Here is a 22,776-nt window from a genome sequence, read left to right as displayed (position 1 = left end):
CACTACCACTGCTGGAGACAATGGCCCTTGCAGTGAAGTATTTTCTTCCTAGGATATCTTTGAATAAATGTACCATTAAGCTACGTAAGCACTGCACACTGCATCTGGATTGCTTTTATTTGCACCAGATTTTTAGAAACCAGCATGCAATGACTAGAAATACAATGAATACAGAGGACAAAAGGGTTGTAAGAGTTAAACTCAGCCATGTGAAGAGTGAGCAGTATGAGCTTTATGCAACATTCATAGCTCTATTAACCTTTTGTATGAAATTGTCCTAATTCTGAAGGGAAATATCCCTTAAAAACAAGAATTCCAGAATCCCTCCTGTATCACCACGGGTTCTCATTTTAGTGAGAAAATAGTTTTACATTACACTGAAGGCTATAACAAAAGTAGACCCAGATTTTAAAAGTCACATTTATGAAGACAGAACTTGCACATCAGTATTCAATTTACATGGCATGTTCAGGGGAAAAAACAATCAAGGCAATAACCCTGCTTAGAAAAAATCCCTTGTAATGAATGCCAGATTTTAGAAACACTACAGCCCTTCCCAAAGCCGTTCCTTGGCAGAGCTGACAGAACACTTAGAAGGGAGGAGCTTCAAGTTAGTAAATTATTTCCAGCTTCTCATTTGCCAAAGAAAAGAATTTATTCAGGGGCAACACTTTCAGCTTCAACAAATGACAGCAGAAGGGCAGCCCTCAGCCATCGACTGTTGCAAAATTGCTATCTTGGCATGCTCCGGCAAATGAGGAGGAGATGGAGCCTTTGACATTTGCAAAGCCCAGCTAACAAGTAGCCATCCAACAGGACTGAAATTGGTTCCATCCCAAACAATTTAACAAATCGCACAAAGCATCTGCAAGTGGATGGAATAAAGGGTCACAGGCCCAGGTGCAAAAGCAAATCACTTGTTAATATGTGTGTTTTCACGCTGCAGAAAACCAGAATATCTTCTCTAAAGCAGACTGCATCCACATCAGATACTCCTTTATAATGCTGTGCTTTAGGGGAAGTACTAACATCATTGTTTCTTCGCTGTGCAATCCCTAACCCCAAAACAAGGCAAGTGAGGGAAAGGAGACATCCTCTTTCATCTGTCTTAAATCAGATTAAGATGGCTGTGAAACTACACCTTAATTGAAAAGTGTGAAAATCAGGCTCAGTTGACTAAGGCTGACTCATAGTAGGTCATCTAGCAACTTAGTCACAAGCCTCAGGCAAAAAGAGTATCCCTCCAACAGAATGCACCTCTAGCACCAAGGAAACAACAGACCTTTCTATGCGGTCATCTCAAAAGCAATATTGGACATCAAAGGGTTGGTTTCAGTCAGACTGTGCTAATCTTCTCAGTGTGTGTCTCAAGTCTGAAGCAGGAGTGCTTTTCTGATATCAGTATACTGATCAGCCCCACTTACTTTGCAGTGGTTCACATCATGTTGTGGTCTTGGAGCACAGAATTGGATTCCTTTCAGATGAAACCAAGCCAGAAAATGTGCTCCAAGAACACATCTAATGTGCTGCATCTGCTTCAGTCTGTGGGACGAGATGGGAGCTAGCCTGAAGTAAAACCTCCTGAAACGCAGGCAGGATGGATATCTCATTCTTCAGATTTGCTTCTTGTGCTCCACACTTCTTGTTAATGTAGATGTAGCTCTCGTTCTCTGTTCTCTTTGCTGCTACCTGACAAAGTCCATTTTTCTTTTTACACTTTGTGCAGTGTCACACATCTAGATCACTGGACATGTAAAGACATTATATTTATCTCTGCTCAAAATCCTAAATACCTGTAAGACTTACACTACATGAGAGATTTGGATGTGGCTGCTGCTGTGAAGATCTTATCTAAGAGATAAGGCATGTTTGATCTTGTCAAGAGGATAAGAGCCCCTATCCACACGAGGTCACTGTAAGAGCCGCAAGGACCTCATGGGGAAGATACTGGTTTTGGCAAAGAAGCTGAAGCAGCTACTGCTGTTTTCTGCTGTATAATGAGTCAGTTGATTGCCAAGCAATCTGTGAAATGGTTAAACGCAAGCTACCAAAGGCAGGCACTCTTCCAGGCTACTGACATCATGCAACTGGTACTTTTACATCTACTCAAAGGAAATGCTTCCCAAGCCCAACCCTCCCTCAGAAGCTCATCATTAAAACCCCCATCATGTCTCATCTTGCCTTTGGGATGTATGGGAACTTATGGTATTTTATTATGCCTTCCTCTACTTTCAATAAAATTCAGTATGGTTAGAGATAAACTCTGTAAGCCCTGAAGAATGCAGAAATACTGTGCTGGATCCTGAACCACAAGCAACATATATTTGCATTAGCATGTTGCTGTGCTTGAGCTAATTACTCACGTTAGCCTGATGAGGTTGCTGCTTTAGGGACTACTGTGCCAGCTCGTATGAGGATTTGTAGCATTGCACTGCAGAAGGTAACTCTGAAAATGACAGAAGTATTACTACTTCTAGGTAAAATACTTGAGATGAAGTCTCAGGAGGGAGTAACTAAGAGCTGAAGCCTCATAGGAGGATTTTTTACTAGCACAAATCTAAATAATTCCACTGATGTCAAAGAAACTTGACAGTTTACACCAGCTAGGCATTTTTCTCGTCAAGAGAGAATGTCTGCTGTTCCTGTAAGACACAGCCCATAGGGTCCAGGGGCTGACTGTAAGTTACCAATACAAAACTCTTTAGAGCATTTCTAAAAACACTTACCCTCTTTTCTTACCTTTGGCTTTGGATTTCCTGCCACTCTGCATGTAAATGTGACTGGCATTCCCTCAAAGATCTTGTAATGCTTCAGCTTTATCTCAAAATATGGTGATACACTGTTATCAGTAGGTTCATCTCCATGTTGCACCTCATCGTCTGATTCTTCCACAGGAGATCTCTCCAGCCTATATTCAATTTCACTGATCAATCTTTGCTCAAAGCTGGAGACTTTATACTCCTGTCAAACAAGAAAGGTACATATTAGCATCTAGCTTCCACATGTTGCTCAGCGAGATGTGTTCCTAATTCTTTGGGTTTTTTTATTCTACTGATCTTTGACAATCCATTAAGGTTTTACATATAAAAGGAAACTGTATCTTGTTGAAGAAAAACACTATAATCCATCCCTCCCATAGCTTCCCTATGAAACAATGAAGACATCTGGTATAAGGCAAAAACTGCATTTCATGTTACCTTCAGGTCTAATTTATAAGGGGAAGGAAAGTCATTGGTTGCTTTCTTTTCATTTTTTAAACAAAGACTATAAGAATAAAAGTATTCTGAAGCAGTTCATAAAGACAAAAGAAACACATTAATATTTCCTTGAGGGTACAGGCAAATTTAGGGTGGGTTTTGTTTCCAGATGACCAGAAGACCATATGGTTCACATCTGCTATTTGCATAGAAGTGTACCAGAGGCTGCACCAGGTTAAAATGATTTTGTTTACAGTTGTCTGTAAAAACAAGAAAAAAGAAAAGGAAAAGGAGAACATGGCAGCCCTGGTAGCCCACGATAGCTGCCTCTTTACAACTGTTGCTACGGTCCCCTTCGTCTGGCCAAAAGTATCACTTCTTTCTAAAACCAAGATACAGAAAGAAGAGTGGAAAGCTTCACCCGGTGTAAACATGTACTACTGCTTGTTTAAATTTGCTATTCAGATACAAGGAAACATTACAGTGACATACAGAGTTATTTACCTTCTTGAGCTGTTTGCTCTTATCTACTTTGCAATACAAAAGTTCTGCTTTGAATCTCAGTGATAACAAAGATAATGCCAGAATGTAAGAAAGCTCAGAAGCAGGAAAATACAGTAATAAATGAGTCAAGGCTCTTGTCAGTCAGCAGAAATCCAGGCACCCTTGCAAATGACCTTTGGCCACTGTCTCTGACTCTTGTTTTATTTAACACAGAACACACGTCTCATATGAAGCCTCATTTCACATACCCATCCTATTATCATTACCTCTGGACTGGGAATGACATGCAGTCTTTCTACTGAGTGGTTACAGAACTAATCATAGGCTTCAACACCAATACAAAATGGAAGAGAAAAGCCTTTGTAAACTGCAGGTATTTTAATATTTTCATTCCCTGAGAGTTTACCGTAAAAGTAAACCATACACATGGTATATATAAAAAACAGCTAATTTGGATGCAAAGCAATTAGTGTATGTTAACATTATGGCAGGATACTGGAGCACACTGTTACTGCAGTGAAGCTGCCTGCACTCCAACAATTAGGAACAACTTCAACACCCTGAAGGGAGTGCAGCCCAAATCTCCCCAGGTACTAATGCTAGGTGACCTCTCATTATTAACCAAGAATAGCAGAAGGGCAAGGGCAAAGACAACAGAGGAAAAAAAAAACAACAAACCAAACAATCAATGGACAAAAAGGCAAGACAGAAAAAGGTGAAAACGATAACCTTTTGAATATCCACAGCACTCACTACAGAAGCACCAACAGAGCGAGCTTCCTGCAAAGGCAGAAAAAGAGATCAAGAGGCAGAAAAAAAAGCAAGAGGCATCCATGACAATTTTGCAGTTTTCATCAGCAGAACATACTTTATGTGGGAATATAAGCAAACAAATGCTACACATTTCCGAGTGGCAACTCTGGCATCTGAATCTGGCCTTTCAAGCAGACTTTCTGTTGTGTTTTTGGTCTGCATCCAAAAAGCACAGATTACACAAATAAGGAGAAAATGGCTTCAAGATAGTAGATGTAGTTTTTCCTTGAGAGACGTAAAGGTCAGCACAGAATAGGACAAACGGAGGAGTTTAAAGAAGAGAGCAGACATTTGAGAACTCTCAACCTTATGGAAAAACTGAGCAATAGGCATGTGATCCTCCAGTTTACTCCACTGATATAGAACATATGACTCCTGTAATCAGAACTATCCTATCGGGTGCATATTTATGGTCTTATGTAGGAATTTATTTTTTTCAAGACAATCACAGCCTGTAAAGAAGAAAAAATGGAAAGGATTTTTTTTTCCTATGAAATTGTAGAGTTTTGTGCACCTGTATAGCAGGATCTTCTTCTGGTTCTTGTATATTGAAGACAGTTGCAGCACTGTCTGCTCCCAGCAATCGACGAGCCATTTTTTCCTCATACGTTAGTCTCTGAATAAAAAATAATATGGGGATAAGGGGGAGGGAAAAGAAATAAAACCAGTTCTTATTTCTCATTATGAACCACAAGGCAGTTAGACAGTAAGCAATGCTTTAGGTAATGTTACTAAAAGAGAGCAGCAATATGTTTCTAACAGCAATTTTCTACCACAGTTTGTAATGCATTTTTTTTGCATTACAAGTGGCTCTTCTGGCTTAAACAACCCTTGCCCTGATTCTGCCATTTGTTTCCATGCGCTTGCCAGGAACTTGGGCAGGATTGAGCAATAGGAACTGCTTAAATCAGCATGGCCATCAAAAAAGTGCATGCCAAATCATCCCCAGTCTTACTCCTAGTCGTTCTGCTTGATTTTTACATTAGAACCACACAGCAGGAAACTCTGCCAAAAATGCTAAGGAGATACTACTCTATTTGAGTATTTTGTCAAAAATATGACAGATTTGTAGAAAAATACATTCTTTAAGGGTTTTTGTTTCTGTTTCTTCTTACTCTTTGGGAAATTACAGGGAGAGCTTATAAAAGACAATTTACACTCAGAAGGTAAAGCAAGTTAAAACAAAGCCTTAAGCGTGCAGTTCAATTATTTCATTATTACTTTTTCTTCTACATTCAATAACACGTCACACACTTAGACACTGTTATAAATCAGTGCTGCAAAAAAATGCCAGTGACTGAAAGGCAAAGTCATTACATGGTGACATGCCTCATTTAAACAGAAAAATGAAAGAATGGAAATTGTAAAACATTACATCTATTAACGCTTCCATTGTTACAAATTTCATTTAAATTAATTTTTAAAGTATGCTATACTGCGTCTAACCCAGCAGGCTGAAACTCATGAAAACTAGGTACCAGTGTGGCTTGGTTACAAATGTCTAAGGAAGTCATGAACTTTTTCTTCACTTTAATTTTTCCTGTGATTACTCCAAGTGCCTGCAGCCATGATTACGTGAACAGATCACCCAAGACAGGAATCTGCAAGGCAAAAGCCTCAAGGCAAGCACAAAACCAGAGTTCACATGGTCCAAGCTCCCACATCATCTGATCACAGGGTTGGTTTTTTTTCCCCCTCAGGCCACGTGGGCTTTCTCAGGACATTCCATTCATTTGTCCAGGCCAAACATCTCTTTTACTTTCCAAAATAGGCATTGACAGTCATGCTCAGTCCACCTCCTTTAAAAAAAACCACAAACTTATACACTGTGAAAGTGATTCTGCTTAATTGCTACAGAAAGCTGCCAAACCTGTGCAGTCAATGGAGAAAGGTAAGTACAGAAGCACTAGTCACTCTGACAGCTTTCCCTACTTTACTCCACTGACTTCACTAGGAACCGGAATCCAGCAGCTGTGGACTAGACAGTCTGTCTCAATCAGCTGTCTTGAACTACACCACCTCAGTCCACATCCTGGACATAGCAGCAAACCTATCAAACTTCTGAGCATGGTCCAGAAAACCTAAAGGCGACTACCTTCCAATGACACAAACAGAATCCCATGGTATTCTGATGATTTTGAAAACATTTCATTGACAAGGGTTGACAGTCTACATTTAAAAAAATGACTTTCCTCTTAAGAGATTCCTGTGTCAAAGACATTTAAATCAATGCCTTGATAACTGTAATCAAATCTTAGGAGATTTGCTTCTTGTCAGCTCTGAGCAGGAAGAATCTGGTATGTTATCTTTTATGTGTATCTTAAAATGCACAAAAATTAATGGAGAACATTGAGGCTGTGCATTTCAATTGCTTGAGATGCCCATTTTAACTCCTTGACTCCTCAAGCAGGTTGTTAACTCCTGATAGAGTCTCTAAGTTAGTACTATAGGTTATTTTCTATTGTATTGGTCAAAAAAGTCCCACAACTGCAGAATCTAATGATGCCTGATTCGTAATGGATTGTTTCTCATGATGAACTGTCTTGTACCCCTTTGATGTCCGCTTACCACTTAAGTCTTTCCCTTGTTGTCCAACAGCTGGGCAAAAGGTAGAATGAGCCTTGTCTGATCAAGAGCTCTGTATATATTTACTGGCCACTCAGTGATGAACATGCAAAGCATGTAGCCTCTGAGGCTGAAAAAGGTACAGACTGTGCAGGCTTATGCAAATTCATCACCTTTGAGATCTCCACTGCTTTGTTAGGTCCAAGTGAAATTGTCAAGCAAAAGGAGGAGCAACAGGTCAAAATGTACACTATAATTCCTCAAGGAAATGCAGCTTTGGAAATGCAAGTAATAATAAATACATAAAATATAAAAATAATCTACAATAATTATTTTATATGCAGCATATCTGTGAAACTGCCCATGATTCCCACTCCCATTCCCTGGGGTATTTTATGTTTTTATACCGGTTGCCCATTGTTCAAAAGGTCTTCCTTGAAGCGAAGTTTTCTTTCCAGATCCTGAATTACAGCATCTTTTGACCCTTGAATCTCTTCATCTGATGCTATCCTAGCAGTTCTGCCTGTTTTCTTGGGAAATCCCCTGCAAAACAGTACAGGAAAATTCATAAGCTTTCCTGAAATCATTGGAATTTAGGAATTTATCTGGACCCACTGCTGTTGGTGAAGAAAACAACATTGTTTCTTTGAAATTAAAGGTCTGGTATCTTACTTACTATGCTATTCCTGCTGACTCACATCACTGATGAAATTATTAGTTTAAAAGCAAAGTTAAAGCTAAGCTTTATACATGCATTACCTAAAACAGGACTCAAGACTGTGTAGTGGTGGCTGTAAACACCATACACTCAAAGGGGAAACTGATGAGCAACAAAGCAAAGTGAGAGGGAAAATGAAAGAGAAAGCATGACTAGGTAAGTGGGGATGGCAGATAAACTAGGTTCCTATGGAGTACCGGCTAGATAAAAGATTAGAAAGATGCAAGACGAGGCAGTTAATAATTAATTTCCTACATTATTTATTAACTCATTCCTTGTTACAGCTTTGCAGTACACAATGCATAACTTCATGTTTATTCTCATCTCTCTGATGTTGCCAGAAGGCAACATGTAAATGTTGTTTCTGTACTCTGGCGAAAAGGAAAATCATCCCTGTAAAGCAGTTTTCAGCAGCAGGGATTCACGGTGGAATAGCAAGCATTTCACAGGGCTGAGCTATGCCTCATACCAGCCTACAAGTTACGCTACAAGTTATGACTGTACTTTCAGGATGTTTCACTCCTACTTTCTGGAATGGCACAGGGAATTTTTTTTCCCCAGTCTGAACTAATATTTAACATTTATGGTAGCTCTTTTGCTGGAAATGCCCAACATTTCTACTGGAGATCAGCTGCTCTTACGCAGTTGTGAAGAAATCAGCATTCTATCAGTATGTGAAACTTGTAGCACAGCTCGTTTCTCCAGTGAAGTCACACATTATCATTTAAAACACTGACACTGATTCAGTGAGTTCTGGTTTTCTTTTTTTTTTTCCCCACTTCAACTAAACAGGGCTCAGCCCATTACATGGGAATGACTTATGCAAAACATGAAATCAAACCAGACAAACAAACTCACAGATGTCAGAGATAGGGGAAAAAAAGAAAATCAGACTAGCATGTAAGTGGTAAACTTGTTTCCAATGCACAATTTCATAATTCAATTATCAACACCAAAATGTTAAACAAGAATCATATGGAGATAGCAAATTTTCTTGGATACTCTTGGTACTAATTTTCTACAACATGGCTAGAGAAAAGTCATTCTTCTGCAAGTGTTTTCAATGGTAACTTTTAGCGTTAGTTAAAATGAAACAATACATACATGCTGTCAAAAGCCAAAAAAGGAATTAAGTAAATACATTATGAGAAGACAATAATTGGAAACATTTATGTCTAAATTCCTAAAACATTTCATATTCTGTTACTGAAACTAAATTTAAAATGGGAAAATGGTAAAAAAAAAAGCATTTCCCCATTAAATTGCAGCAAAAGAGCAGACATTTGCCTAATGTCACAAACAGCCAGAGAACAGCCTCCCTCACCCTGGAAATATCTGGCCACTAGCTGGAGATCTAAGTAACCAGCAGAATAATTCCCTCGGCATTTAGCTGGGCATCTTCTCAGTCACAACTAAAAGAGAGAGTCTTTTCCACTCTGTTTTGGGGAAGAAGTCAGGAAAACTATCCTATCTACAGGGAGACAAGAGAATGCTAAGAGGAAGAAGGGGTAAGATCTCTTCCAGGAAGAGATGTTTCAATAACTCAAGAATCTTGGGGATAGTAAATTTAAAGGAAGATATGGAAGGAAAATGAAGAGGAGAAGGTGGGAAGAGGGCACCAGAAGATAACATCCCTCAGCAAGGTTGGACCAGCTACTAGAAGGCTAGTGGAAAGGTGGCATCTATCTCTCTGCTCAGTCTTTCCCCTCACCTTCCAGCCTTTGACCCCACCCAGCTCTGCACTGTCAGGGAACTGAATTTCACCACTTTTCAGATAAGGACACACACCTCCCAAAACAAAATCTGGCCAACTTCAAGGCAGCATATTTTAAACCTGGCTTCACCTTGAAGAAGCTTTATACCAGCTTTTCATGGAGACATGCATCCTACCTTGAAAGCTCCAAATGATAAGAAATAGTTTTAATTTCACGTTCTTACAAATTTCATACCTGAGTGATAAAGGAAAAGGCCTGCATATGCTTGGCACTCAACAGGCTGTAAAGGTGGAATGTGCAGTTTACCCAAGGAAGTCCCAACAGCTCATGAAAAGAGGGGGATGGGCTAAGTGCTCTGGAGTGGATTTCAAGTAACAAGTGAAAGCATTTCCTGAAGCATTATCAGTTATCTCTGAAAACAAAACCCCCGAAGTAAGCACACCCATTCTAAAATAGGAAGGAGTACTGAGAGAATTACAGGTCAGCAAGTTCAAAATCCATCCTCAAGGTAAGAAAACAGTATTACAGTCCCTTTTAAAACAATGAGGATAATAAGGAAATGAAATTAGAATCATATCAAACCACACATGAGCATGCAGACAAGCAAAAAGAAATAGCTTTCATATAGTTCAGTTTGTAGCTTCTGTGTAAACCTTCAGGCTTATTGAAGTTCCCCAGTAAATCAGGGGAAGAGAGTCTGGCTGAAATTTCTATTATATGGCTGCACAACTGTCTGAAAAAGCTATTCAGAGAGTATCAAGGATTTTTTTTTTCCTATCAAACTGGAAGAATATAGACCAATGAGGTCTTTCAAAGGTGTATATGTACTAAGTTCAGTACTTAGTATTTCAACCTTAAGAACTGGAATATGAAATAAGAAAGCATGTTTCTCAAATTGGCTGCTCACGCTGAACTTGTGGAGGTTGCAGCTCATATGCACGTAACAACTGCAATGATCTTCATAATTAGTCTAGAGGTGGCCTAATGATGATAAAACCCACAAAAAATGTTCAAAGCATGACAGCATATAAATGTAAAATTAGCATTAACATATTCAGCATCTCTCAAGAATCTGTGAGGTTAAAACTTGGATGTGAACGTCATTATTTCAAAAGGAAAAGAAATTTAATTCTCAGACACATTAGCATGAACCATGAAACTTCATTGCTTTCCTTTACTCCTTGCTGTTGGACCCTGGATCCAGTTTTACCACTGCACTTCAAGAAAAAGACAGCAAATTGGAAAGTTTTAGAACAAAACCCCTTGTCAGATGGTTTTAAAAGAACAGCTTTTGTGACAAGCTGTGTCATATATGCACAAAAAAAACCACCAAACCTATTTATTTAATCAGGAAATAAGGAGAATGAAGATAGAAAGGTGACTCAATCATAAACCAGCAAAAAATACGTAGCATTCAATGATTCCCCATTCCATTGAGGATGATAAGAACTTGAAGAACAGGTCTAGCTTAGACAAAAACCACATAGAACTCTCTCCACCTTCCAACAGTGACAGTTAAACACTGGAAAAAGTCATGCAGGGAAGCTAAGGAATTTTATTAAAGGCATGCAAATATTCCAGCAATGGCCTGGGATCCCTGGTAGCTTTTAACAGGAGAGGCAGTCTCCCTGACAGCCTTCCAGATTTCTGATCATGTGCCAGAACATCCTGAGTTTTGCACAGTGGGTGTGAAGTGTCATCCAAGACCTGGTCAAGGCAATTTGCCTGAAAAACAGATTCCCTTCCCTTCACTTATGTTTACAATGTAAGCAAGGTTGTTTAAAAACATAATGATAGAAGTGAGTATCAGTCAAAATTTCTTGAAATGCCTTTAGAAAACCTCTTTCAGGACTATTTCAAATTGGGACAATTTGATGTCCTCAACATAAAAAGGACATGGAACTGTTGGAACAAGTCCAGAGGAGAGCCATGAAGATGATGAGGGGACTGGAGCACCTCCAGTATGAAGATAGGCTGAGAAAGTTGGGGCTGTTCAGCCTGGAGAAGAGAAGGCTGTGTGGAGACCTCATAGCAGCCTTCCAGCATCTGAAGGGGGGCTATAGGGATGCTGGGGATGGACTCTTCGTTAGGGACTGTAGTGACAGGACAAGGGGTAACAGGTTAAAACTTAAACAGGGGAAGTTTAGATTGGATATAAGGAAGAAGTTATTTACTGTGAGAGTGGTGAGGCACTGGAATGGTTGACCAGGGAAGTTGTGAATGCTCCATCCCTGGTGGTGTGCAAAGCCAGGTTGGACAGAGCCTTGGGTGGCATGATTTAATGTGAGGTGTCCCTGCCCATGGCAGGGGGGTTGGAACTTGATGATCTTAAGGTACTTTCTAACCCTAACTATTCTATGATTCTAAGAGGTGCACAAGGAAAATGCAATTCTTCCTGCAGATGCTCTATTTCCACCCCCTCTCTACCATTTTTTTCTTTCTCTACTTTAAAATATGTACATAAATATACATACACACATACATACCCCTCACCAAATTAGCTCTGAAGACATACATTCTTGGGATGAATTTCAAAATTGCTACAAGGCAATGACAACAAACAGAAGATCCTTGGTAAATCTATCCTCTAAAGCACAGATCCATTCAGCTTGAGAGACTGTTTGTCTGTCAAGACAGCCTGGCAGTAAACTTGTTTGAGCTGCTTTTGCAAATATTTTTGACCATCTTACATGCCCTTATCTGGATGCATTAAGATTTGTGCACTAAGTGTGTGACTCATCAGGTTTCTTTTCATCTTTTCTCAGGGAGAGTATCAAACAAAACGTTCTGCCAATTCATTTATGTATTTGTATGTTCATACTTTGCCTGATGCAATTTTCAGAGTATGCTGTGATTATAAAGGTAGCAGGAGACAGCTGGAGAAGACATATTTCAATGTCTATCAGCCTTTGAGAATCAGGCTGCAATTCACACAGATTTCTGAGCACCTCAGAAACATGCATCACTTAAGTCACAGCGGGCCTGAACACAGACATAGATAAAAGCACACACGTCTGAATTCTTTTGGTCAAAAAGGGTGCTATAGAATTGCCAAAACTCAGTCATCTTAATTCACACAAGAGATTTTTGACAGCAGAGATTTTTGCAACCTTGGCTTGGCTCTCCTTAGTTTTGAATATCTGCCCTAACGTTTGTTTAGAAAGAAGGCCAAACCAGCAGTACTTCTCATGTTTTAATTACACAGAGTGCATGCTGGATGCAATTCCTGCTTTTCCTATGTACCTTTTACAGTGTAAACAAGGGCAACAGGCTGGCTGTTGTTATCCTTCCAAGAACAAATTCCTGTTTGCAGCCAATATGGCCAGTTTCACAGAAATCCAAATCAATTCTCTGGTACTGAGGTAATGAACAGTAACTTGATTTTTCCTTTAAAACCAAAGCTTTCCAAAAATACAGCTAATTCCTGCCCACTTAATACATTTTTCAGTTACTGTAAGAAAGTTACTACAAGCACTGTAATAGGTCACAAACTTTGAAGCTGCAGCTGCATACTAAAACCCTTTTAGTCTGATCTTGTCATACATGCTGTGGAGACAGGAGTCAGCTCTGTTCAGCAATATGACACTACATTCATCTGAATTAAGGCAACGCCTGAGGCACAGACCTGACTAAGGATGACCTGTACTAAATGAAACAAAGGTAACAAAAGTTCAATTATTTCTACCACCCAAGGTGATGAAACTGCACTTGAAAAAAACTGTGCTTCCGCATTGGCTAGGATCAAGACTGATATGAATAATACGTGTTTCTGAGTAAGTCTGAGCCTTCTTAATGACTAGATAACACAGAGAACAACTCATCTACAAACTGCATGCTCACCACCAAAAATCCATTTTTCTAAAGCTTACCTTTACAAATGCATTTTAACTCATTTAAAGTACTATTTTTTCATGCTCCTATTCAGTTCCTTCCCCACCTGAGCAAGTTATCCCTCTGTCTCACGCTGCATTAGTTAACACAGATAACGCAATTGTCATTTGCCTTTCAAAAGACATCCACATAGTTGGATACTGATTTTAAAATATACTTATTTCGTAACCAGTAATTTTATCTGAATTCCTGATTGTTAGCAGCTTCACCTGAAGTGACAGTAAAGAAGAAATCACTAAAGCACAGACTGCTCCTGAATGCAGCAAAGGCTGGCACAGTCCTCAGAGTCCTGAAGTCTTGAGAAGATCAGGTAGCTGCCAAAAAAGCAGCATGTGAAAAAAAACCCTACACTGGACTGAGAAAAGGTCATATATCCAAAATATTAACCTTTACTCCAGTTGATGAAATCATAGAATCATAGAATAGTTAGGGTTGGAAAGGACCTTAAGATCATCTAGTTCCAACCCCTCTACCATGGGCAGGGACACCTCACACTAAACCATCTCAACCCAAGGCTTCGTCCAGCCTGGTCAGTTCTTTATCCACTGAGTGGTCCACCCATCAAATTGATGTCTCTCCAACTTAGAGACAAGGATGTCGTGTGGGACAGTGTCAAACGCTTTGCACAAGTCCAAGGTAGATGACATCAACTGCTCTACCCCTGTCCATCAGTTCCGTAGCCCGATCATAGAAGACCATCAAATTGGTCAGGCAGGATTTCCCCTTAGTGAAGCCGTGCTGGCTGTCACCAAGCACCTTGTTGATTTTCATGTGCCTTAGCATGCCTTCCAGGAGAATCCGCTCCAAGATTTTGCCAGGCACAGAGGCGAGACTGACTGGTCTGTAATTCCCCGGGTCATCCATCGTCCCCTTCTTGAAAATGGGGATTATATTTTCTTTTTTTCCAGTTGTTGGGAACTTCACCTGACTGCCATGATTTCTCAAATATGATGGCCAGCAGCTTCGCAACTTCATTTGCCAGCTCCTTCAGGACCCGTGGATGGATTTCAGCAGGTCCTATGGACTTGTGCACATTCAGATTTTTAAGATGGTCTCGAACCAGTTCCTCTCCTACAGTGGGCCCAAGGTCTTCATTCTCGCAGTCCCTGCATCTGCCTTCCAAGACTTGGGTGGTGTGGTCAGAGCATTTGCCAGTGAAGACCGAGGCAGAGAAGTCATTCAGAACCTCAGCCTTCTCCAAAACCTGTGTAGCCAGTTCTCCCGATAGCTTCCAGAGGGGGCCTACGTTGTCCCTAGTCCGTTTTTTTATTTGCGACGTAGCTATAGAATCCCTTCCTGTTATCCTTAACATCCCTAGCCAAGTTTAATTCTACTGTTTAAGGTCTCCACAACTATCAAGCACTGCACTTGGCTTCTACATTCACAGATATTTCTATGGCATTCAGATTAGCTTAAAATAAGAAAGTTAAGTCCTCTGAAGAAATACATCTGCAAACAAAAAAAGCTACAAACCAATGCTGCTAAGCAGCCTCTCTCCCTTTTCAACAGAAAGGTGTATGTACCAATTCTCTTAGTTAAGTTCACTTGCCATCTTACAACATTCTTAAACATCTAGCAAATACCATTTAGAAAAAGAACTAAACCACACGGGTACAACAAAACAAAGCAAGAAACTTTAAACAAAGATAGTCTAATGGACAGGAACACAAACCCTAATCTTGGCTGAAATTTTTCCAGTGACAGAAGTACTTGTCTTTATCTGCATTTTCCTGAGATCCAGGATAACTCCAGGTATGGCTGAACAGGTAGCATACAGAGATGAAGTGAACTCCCTTAGAAGCACAAAACCATCCTGACCCTCCCCCTCAGTTTGATGTTGGAATTCTTAATCAAGGTAATTTTTCCTATGTATCACTAGTTTCACATCAATCATACTGTAGGCTACCCCCATACGTTATGTACAGTTGTGACAGGCGTAACTTACAGAAATGGAAGTAAATGTCTGGTCTACATAGGACAAAAATACAGTTCACTCTAAAATGAAAGCTGACATTTGTACTGGAAGACTGTTGAAAGCTGTAAGATAAAAAGATGGGGAAGTGTAGCTTTTCCTCAGAGTGGTTGCCATCATTGCCAACTGACTTAAGGAACCTGAGGGTTACTAAAATATTTGCCTCAGTGCTATTTGAGATAGGATTCAATGGCCAAATCACAGTAAAGGCCCCTGATTCAAAGAGGAAAAAAACACAGACCTCTCTGATGTTGCTATTCTCATGACTCCCACATAATCTCACTTAAGATTTGGATTTAAGGTTCTAGAGATCATTGAAACAGAAATTAAATCCACTTGTGTAGGATGATAAAAGATGCTTATTTAATTACATTTTACAAGATACTTTAGACAATCTTCTCTTCAAAACAATGTTTTCTGTTCCGTTTTCCACTATTTTTCAGAAAGTTGTAAATCTAGAGACATATTCTTTCAGCAGTTCTGTAGAGTCAGACTTTTTCTGTTTGTGACTCAGGTTATTTTACTGAAGATACCTACTTTAAGAAAAACTCTACTTTCAGGAAAAGTGTCTACATTAAGAAAATACGGTATTTTTTACTCAAGTACTTTCAAAAGGATATATGTATGGCTGACAATACATGGTTTTTATACTTGGAAAGAGATTCTATTTCTTCAGGTTGGGTGACTCCACACCTTTCAGTAGCAGGATTTATATTCTTGTTATTTAAATATTCACTAAATGCTGACCAGGTCCTTCTCATGGGATTAATTTTGCTTTCACAAATGCTCTTGTAAACTTGCCAATGTATGTGCTAGCCTAGAATTTGTAAGTATACTTATTTCTTTTCATACAGATATAATTTTTTTCTATGAACAGTGAAGACCAGATTACAGCTCCTACAGACTTAACTGTGGACAAAACCACCTCAGTTCTAGGTCTGTCACATTAACTCTGCTCCCTGCAAGCCTTTTGTAACTGAAAGTTAACCTGAGTCCAACACATCCACCCACTTCTTTAGGTGAAGAAATAACTGAGATTTTTTAAGAACAGCACCCAACAATCTTACTCCAGCCAAGTTTTACCTCAGAAATAACTGACAAGCGTTCCTAATGCCTTAAGTACGTAATTAGGTACTTAGTTCCACAAGCTCTTCTCTTTTGTTTAATATCACTATGCTCTGGCCAGGGATGAATTTAACACACCTGCCCAATTAACAGAGAAAAAGATTATTCCTAAGGCTTGCTCAGCTACAGCCACCACAGTCACAGCTTGAAAATGCTGGTCACTACAAAGTGCCTAGAGCTTACTGGAAAGATGAGATATATTTTATTCAAATGAAGCAGTTACCATACAATTGTTGCAAATAAATACTTAAAATATTTAAACGTGAATTAGTAGCTATTAATGACACGGAGCTGCCTTCCATGTTTCAGATGTCCAAATAAAATGGAGTAAATTCACAAGTAGCTATTCCCATGATACAGGCAAGACTGTAAGACTACATGTTATTAAAAAAACAACAAAAAAACCCACTCAAAACAATCCCCCCAGTGTCATGTTTCCAAATCTATCAACTGGAAAGCATGCTTATTTGATTAACTGGTTTAGATAACACTGTCACTTCCAGAGATACTGAGGCTCCAAAACCAAGGACAATATGAACTGTTAGCTGAAACATTAGCATCGTATTTACTGCTCACAGAGTACAAGGATGGAATAGTTAGAAACGTTTTGTCTGACCCCACAGAAAAAGAGGCAGAATCCTTCCTTGGATTAATTTATCTTTTAAGTAGAACAAAGATACATACACTGGAAAAGAAGTGCCTGGAGAAAGCTGGTGGAGGGAAGGTCTGACTCCGTGAGGAGAAATGAAGACTCTGTTGGTTTGTATGCAACCACTGTGCCTTCGATGTTACAGAAAATGTCACTGATGCTGCCTTTGAACATCTACAAAAATAATTACCTCCAGCTGCAATGCTTATTACTTTACCTTTATTCTACTCCTACCACAAAAGCAATCTGAGGAAAATAAGCATGATGCCTACCAAATACTAATTCTGAAGAGCAGATCTGTGATTGCACTAAGATTTAGTAATGAAAAATTTATTGAAATGTATGAAAAATTTAGGAAAAAAATTCAATAGATTCCACAGTATATCAAGATGCTTAACTTCTAAAAAAAGTCTGTAGAATTTCCTACTCTGCCAAACAATGGGTTTTGGTAATTACAAGAGCCTCTGACAAGGCTAAATGTTTAGTATTTTTTTTCTTTCAGGTATTTGGCTATCAGTGTACAGTACCTACAGCCTTGGAGAGAAGAGAGTAAAACAGCCATGGTAAAAAGACCACATAATCCAAATATGAACAGTGAATTACCAGCCCTGAAATACACACACAAAAAAGGCAAAAGGAGAGAGCCATGAAAACATTGAAACCAAACAGGAAAACTGTTTGGAGAGCATTTTATCTGCTAGAGACACTTGATACTAAAGTGCTGAAGTATCTAAATACAATGAAAGATCCAAGTCTGCTTCCATTGATGCTGGAAATAAATATAATAAACAAAATAATACTAATTAGTTAGTAAAAAAAAATTATTTTTGAATATCATTAAACTTTCAAAATATGAAATAAAAATATGATAATAAATCATAAAGTTGTTTTCTAAAGAGGAAATCCTACCACTTCAAACACTGTATTTGGAAACTCTATAGTGCAAAAATATACCTCCTTCCCATGAAAGGTATTTCTAACTGCCTAGGTAACTTTCAGCGACCCACTATCATATTCTCCATATCACCACTATATGACTGATCTAGAAGAGACAAAGCTAAATGGGATGACTAGCATTTTAGATGCCAAGCTGAAGCAAAACTTTGAATGCTCTAATTTGTCCCTTGCACCCAGCCTGCAGAGCACTGTCAGAAAGCAGCATCATCCTTTTCAATTTATGAATCTTTGAGATCATGGAGTACATGGCCAGACTATAGGCCGAGGTTATGGAATACTGTGAACGGCTCAAAACCTACATCTCAGAAAGACAAATGTGTTCAAGAAAAGAAGATTTGTGAGGATTAAGCAAAAGACAAGGAAAAAGAAAAAGCGAAGGTGGAGTTAAAAAAAAGGATCTGAGGCTATAGCACAAAGCAGAAGAGAGCAAAAGGAGTGGGGGGAAGGGAGGTAAGAAGAATTGCTCAGGAGCGGTATGAGAATGATGGGAAACAGAATTATTTACTCACCAAGGCACACTAGACATTAGTAACTTACACAGTAAAATGAAAAGGGAGAGGCCAGGGAAAAATTGGCATCAAAGATACATGACAATAGATTATTACTTTTTTTTTTTCATCACACAGTACATCTTTTACCATGCTTTAATGTTATAATTCAATGACAAATGCTTATTGTATATATACACACACACGTATATATATATATAAATTATACACACATACATTCAGTACAGTTAACATGATCCAGCTCCCATCTGGACTACATTTCCTGAGGGAATGCAGGCCAAACAGCCAACCACCTCAACCTCAGCTCAGAGCCTGAGGCTGCTGCCTTGTCCTGGGGGAGATAGACACACCATCACATGCACACCCAGACTGGCTGCTAGGCTTGGGAAAGTGAGGGGCATGGGGAGGGGGAAAACATCCTTGCAGAGTTTTCTCTCTGTCCAAAGATCAAAGGGAATAAGAAATAAAACAGCTAATGCCTAAAATGAGAACATGTGTGCATGAATGTAGCACAACAGGGAAAGAGGGACACAGCAGAGGATCAAACTGCTGCTGTCACCCTCAGAGCACACAGAATGGAACCTGAAAGAGAAACCAGTTCCCATCCAGAACTATATAGCTGTATTACAGATATTCTTGGAAAATCAGGGATAAATTCAGGCTTCTGGGGACTGTGCTTATCAGTCAAGCTGTCAGTAATTTAATCATGCAGCTTTCAGCAGTCAGTACCAATAGAGAAACTCAGCCAGTGCAAAGGACATGGTAAGACAGAAAATCACAACTATTATAAGTGCAAGGGAAAACAGTACTATTTATTATTTTTTCTCCTAAGCCTGTTTTGTGGCAAGAATCCATAATGATCCATATGACAGAAATCAAGATAAAGAAATGCTTTTTAAAGCATATGTATGATTTATTACTTTGATATCTGTCTACTTTCTGCCTTCTCTTCCTTTTCGTATCTTGGACTGAAATAACAGAAGTCCCTGCTGCAACAGTCTGTAGCTGTGCAAGTCACCTAGATACATAGATCTGTTTAGACAAACTTCTAGACAAAGTTATAAATAAGCCTTGGACACAGCTATTCTCATTTTTGTTCTTCAGCATGTCTCTTTGTTCTCTAAGGATGGAATGAGAGTATAGTGCCAGTGGAAAGACAAACTGATCTATGAAGGGAGCTGACATGCTCCAAAATACTATTTTGGCCTTTAGAGAGGACAAAAGGGGAAAACAAGCATGCAGAGTTGTTAGGGGGAGGGATTCTGCTTGGTTTTATGCAGTGCTTTTTCTAAATCCCCTCCTAAACACTTTCCTAAACTTCCTCAGAACAAAAACTAGCCAAAAGTCAATACATCATTACAACCACTTTGTTGTCAGATGTAGACTTAATACCTTATACTTTAAGTATCACAAAGCTATACAGATTTCTGAATAATGCTCTCTTTACTTGGTATTTCTCTACATCCAGACATAATAGGAACACAGACTGCAAATATCACTGCATATGTGACTTTAAAAGAACTGGGTCATGAGAGGAGTTTTCCTGGATCTCCTTCCACCATCCTAGGCATTTGCTACTGCTTTCATATTTTCATCAACTCCAATTTAAAGTTTTGTGTTCCTACTCTAGGACTCTCTCAGAATCTCAATTCTGTGAGGGTTATATCCCATCTCTAGCACAGAGGCATTGACAAACTATTCACACATCTCTGTCAGGTGGTAGGTAACAGGGAAGTACACCAGAAACATAAAATGAAGCAAGTGCAGTAATCTTCAGTACAATCTCCAATACAGTCAAACTCAAGGAGCTCATTAGCAGATACTTACGGAGGCGTCACTCCTTTCGGGAGGCCTAATGCATTGACAGAAATGGGTGGTGGCTGGGATGGCAGCATGGAGCTGAGAAATGCTGCTGGAGACTGGCTGGAGTTAGGAAATCTGGGAGTTGGAGACAGGCTGTGGGAAGGTGAAGAAAGGGAAGGAAGAGGAGGGGGTGGGGGAGGTGGAAGTGGAAAGGAATCACACACCGGATATGTTGTAGTTGGACTAAAGACAGGTGGAGGTGGGGGTGGAGGGGATGGGGAAGAAGGAGACCAGGCATACTCCCCTTCTGGAGCAAACTGCTGAGAGAAGGGAGGAACAGGCACTCTCCCAAACTGCTTCTGAGAAGCAGTTGGAGACATAGGAGAAGGAAGGCTGGATGTAGATGATCCTGAAGATGGAGTCACGTAACCTGAAGCAGGGCTGATGTTCTGAGCAGCAATGAACTGCTTAGGTCGAGCATAGTTGAAGGAACTGGAGGACTGCATGTTTGGGGAAGTATGAGAGTTAAGAATACTCATTGGCACAGGAGAAGTGACAGACTGGCTGGATGCAAGCTCCTGGAAGGAGGGGGGAGGAGGAAAGGAAGGAGAAGAGGGAGGGTGCTGGTAATGATCAGGTTGCTGTTGGTGACGGTACCACTGGCCACTTTCTCGCTCCAGACGAATTTGGTTCTGCAGCTGCTGTATTTTTATAGGGTCCCTGTAGGAAGGAAAAATAGACAAAAAGATGATCAGACATTCAGTGCTGGTTGAGGAGGAGACAAAAGTTCCACCACTTCATGGTCTAGGAAAATCAGAAGGCAGGGAAAGTTAAAAGTGCTTGCGTATCTTCAACAGCCTTATTTCCTCAGAGCTAAAACATGGTACACGGTTTTGAACTCAAAAAAGGGGAAAAAAGTGTATTCATTCTAGAATTTAACAGAACCTTCAGCTCTTAAAAAAATGGTGAATTATAAGACAATTTGAAGATGCCTAGGATATTTCATTTCCACATAATATAAGTAATGGTAAAAATGTGTTGAAGTTCTTAACAAGGTTTGTTTTCATCTCTTGCCCGTTTCATTCAATGTCTGTGTTTCGTTAATAAGCCTCAGATATTTACCTAGTGACAACTTCAGCCTTGATTTCTGCTGCAGTCTATGCAGGCCAATTGGGCAGACCTAATTGCTGCCATAATTTTTATGAGGTACTTGGAGAGAAGGGACCAACTTCTGTGTTAGATGTATCCATGTATCTGAAGATGAGCAAATAAGACTTCCAAGAATCCCTTGTAAGCTAAGGAACTCAACTTCCCCTGTCTTTAGTCACACTTGTTCTTCCAGACTTTACTCTTAGCTGTAGGCCCTGAGACGTGTCTTAATAGGTACTGAAAACAGTTCTGAGGAGTTACAAATTGCAATACAATCAGCTCAAATGGAAATAATAATTTCTTTTAGAAATGCAGACATTCACCAGCAGAACAATAAAGACTAAAAAACTAATATGCGAGAGCAGTCAGAACTGTTAATTAAATAATAAAAAAAGCAAAATGTTCAGCAGTGAAGAAAACCAGACCACGCACTGGCTTCTTTTTTGTCCACAATACCGGCGTTTGAATGACATTGAAACCAAAATTAACTGTGTGGTCTATTATCTTAAAGTACATCAGACTGACTTGCTTAAAACTTGTCATCTTCCAGCTGGAAATCATAACTTTATCTCAATACTCCAGATGTCCACAAATTTTCAGCATATGTACATATACCTTTGCTGTATATTTAATATGGAAATACTTTATTATATACATGTGTGTCATTGTTTATGTATGATTTAAGTATTTTGAGCAGAAATTTTAGAAGCTATCTCCTTCATGCGCAATGTGTGAATGTACAATTCTGGCACAACAATATACTTTTGTTGGTAGCAACAAAATTAGAAATGGTAGTATCATCATATTTTCCAGTCTAAGATTAATTTTGATATTCCAACCATCCATATTTCCCAGAAAATGTTTTCTGACAATAATTCTGCTTATGATCTCGGGCCAAAGGAGAATGTTTATAGATAAGAAAATGGGGAACAAGCCTGGTTAGGACGGAAAACTGAAAAAATCAGTTATTATTACATTTAACAGTTGGTCTTTTTCTTTTCTGTTATAAAGATGGTTCCATTCTAGAAACATCAGTCATTGCGCCAACAATACATATTTCAGTACTAAAAAGGAGATTGCATTTTCCTTTTTAATTAAATCAGCAACAAGAACATTGAAGTGTTGCAGCTCACTTGTAAATTTTATAATTCATTTTTTAATGTTGACAATAGAGACTCTAAATCACTATCAGTTTAACTTTTCACTCCA

General features: G+C 39.3%; 1 protein-coding gene across 8 annotated transcripts in view; it reads right to left on the bottom strand.

Annotated features, from left to right (window-relative positions):
* PALLD (palladin, cytoskeletal associated protein) overlaps window positions 1-22,776 on the bottom strand; it is a 194,993-nt gene that overhangs the window by 17,773 nt on the left and 154,444 nt on the right. For 6 of the 8 annotated variants that reach the window (XM_062619889.1, XM_062619734.1, XM_062619963.1 and 3 more), the window contains 5 exons: window positions 20,443-21,138; window positions 7,487-7,622; window positions 5,029-5,130; window positions 4,431-4,481; window positions 2,740-2,961 (listed from right to left, as the gene is read on the bottom strand). In XM_062619889.1, coding sequence (XP_062475873.1) covers window positions 2,740-2,961; window positions 4,431-4,481; window positions 5,029-5,130; window positions 7,487-7,622; window positions 20,443-21,138 — 1,207 coding nt within the window. The remainder of the gene's footprint in view (window positions 1-2,739; window positions 2,962-4,430; window positions 4,482-5,028; window positions 5,131-7,486; window positions 7,623-20,442; window positions 21,139-22,776) is intronic. The other 2 variants (XM_062619802.1, XM_062620299.1) reach the window with 2 other exon arrangements.

Source organism: Pezoporus occidentalis, unplaced genomic scaffold (genome assembly GCF_034315485.1).
Source record: "Pezoporus occidentalis ecotype Australia unplaced genomic scaffold, CSIRO_AGI_Poc_V1 ctg1, whole genome shotgun sequence".
NCBI lineage: Eukaryota > Metazoa > Chordata > Aves > Psittaciformes > Psittacidae > Pezoporus > Pezoporus occidentalis.
This window is presented reverse-complemented; position numbering and strand designations above follow the sequence as displayed.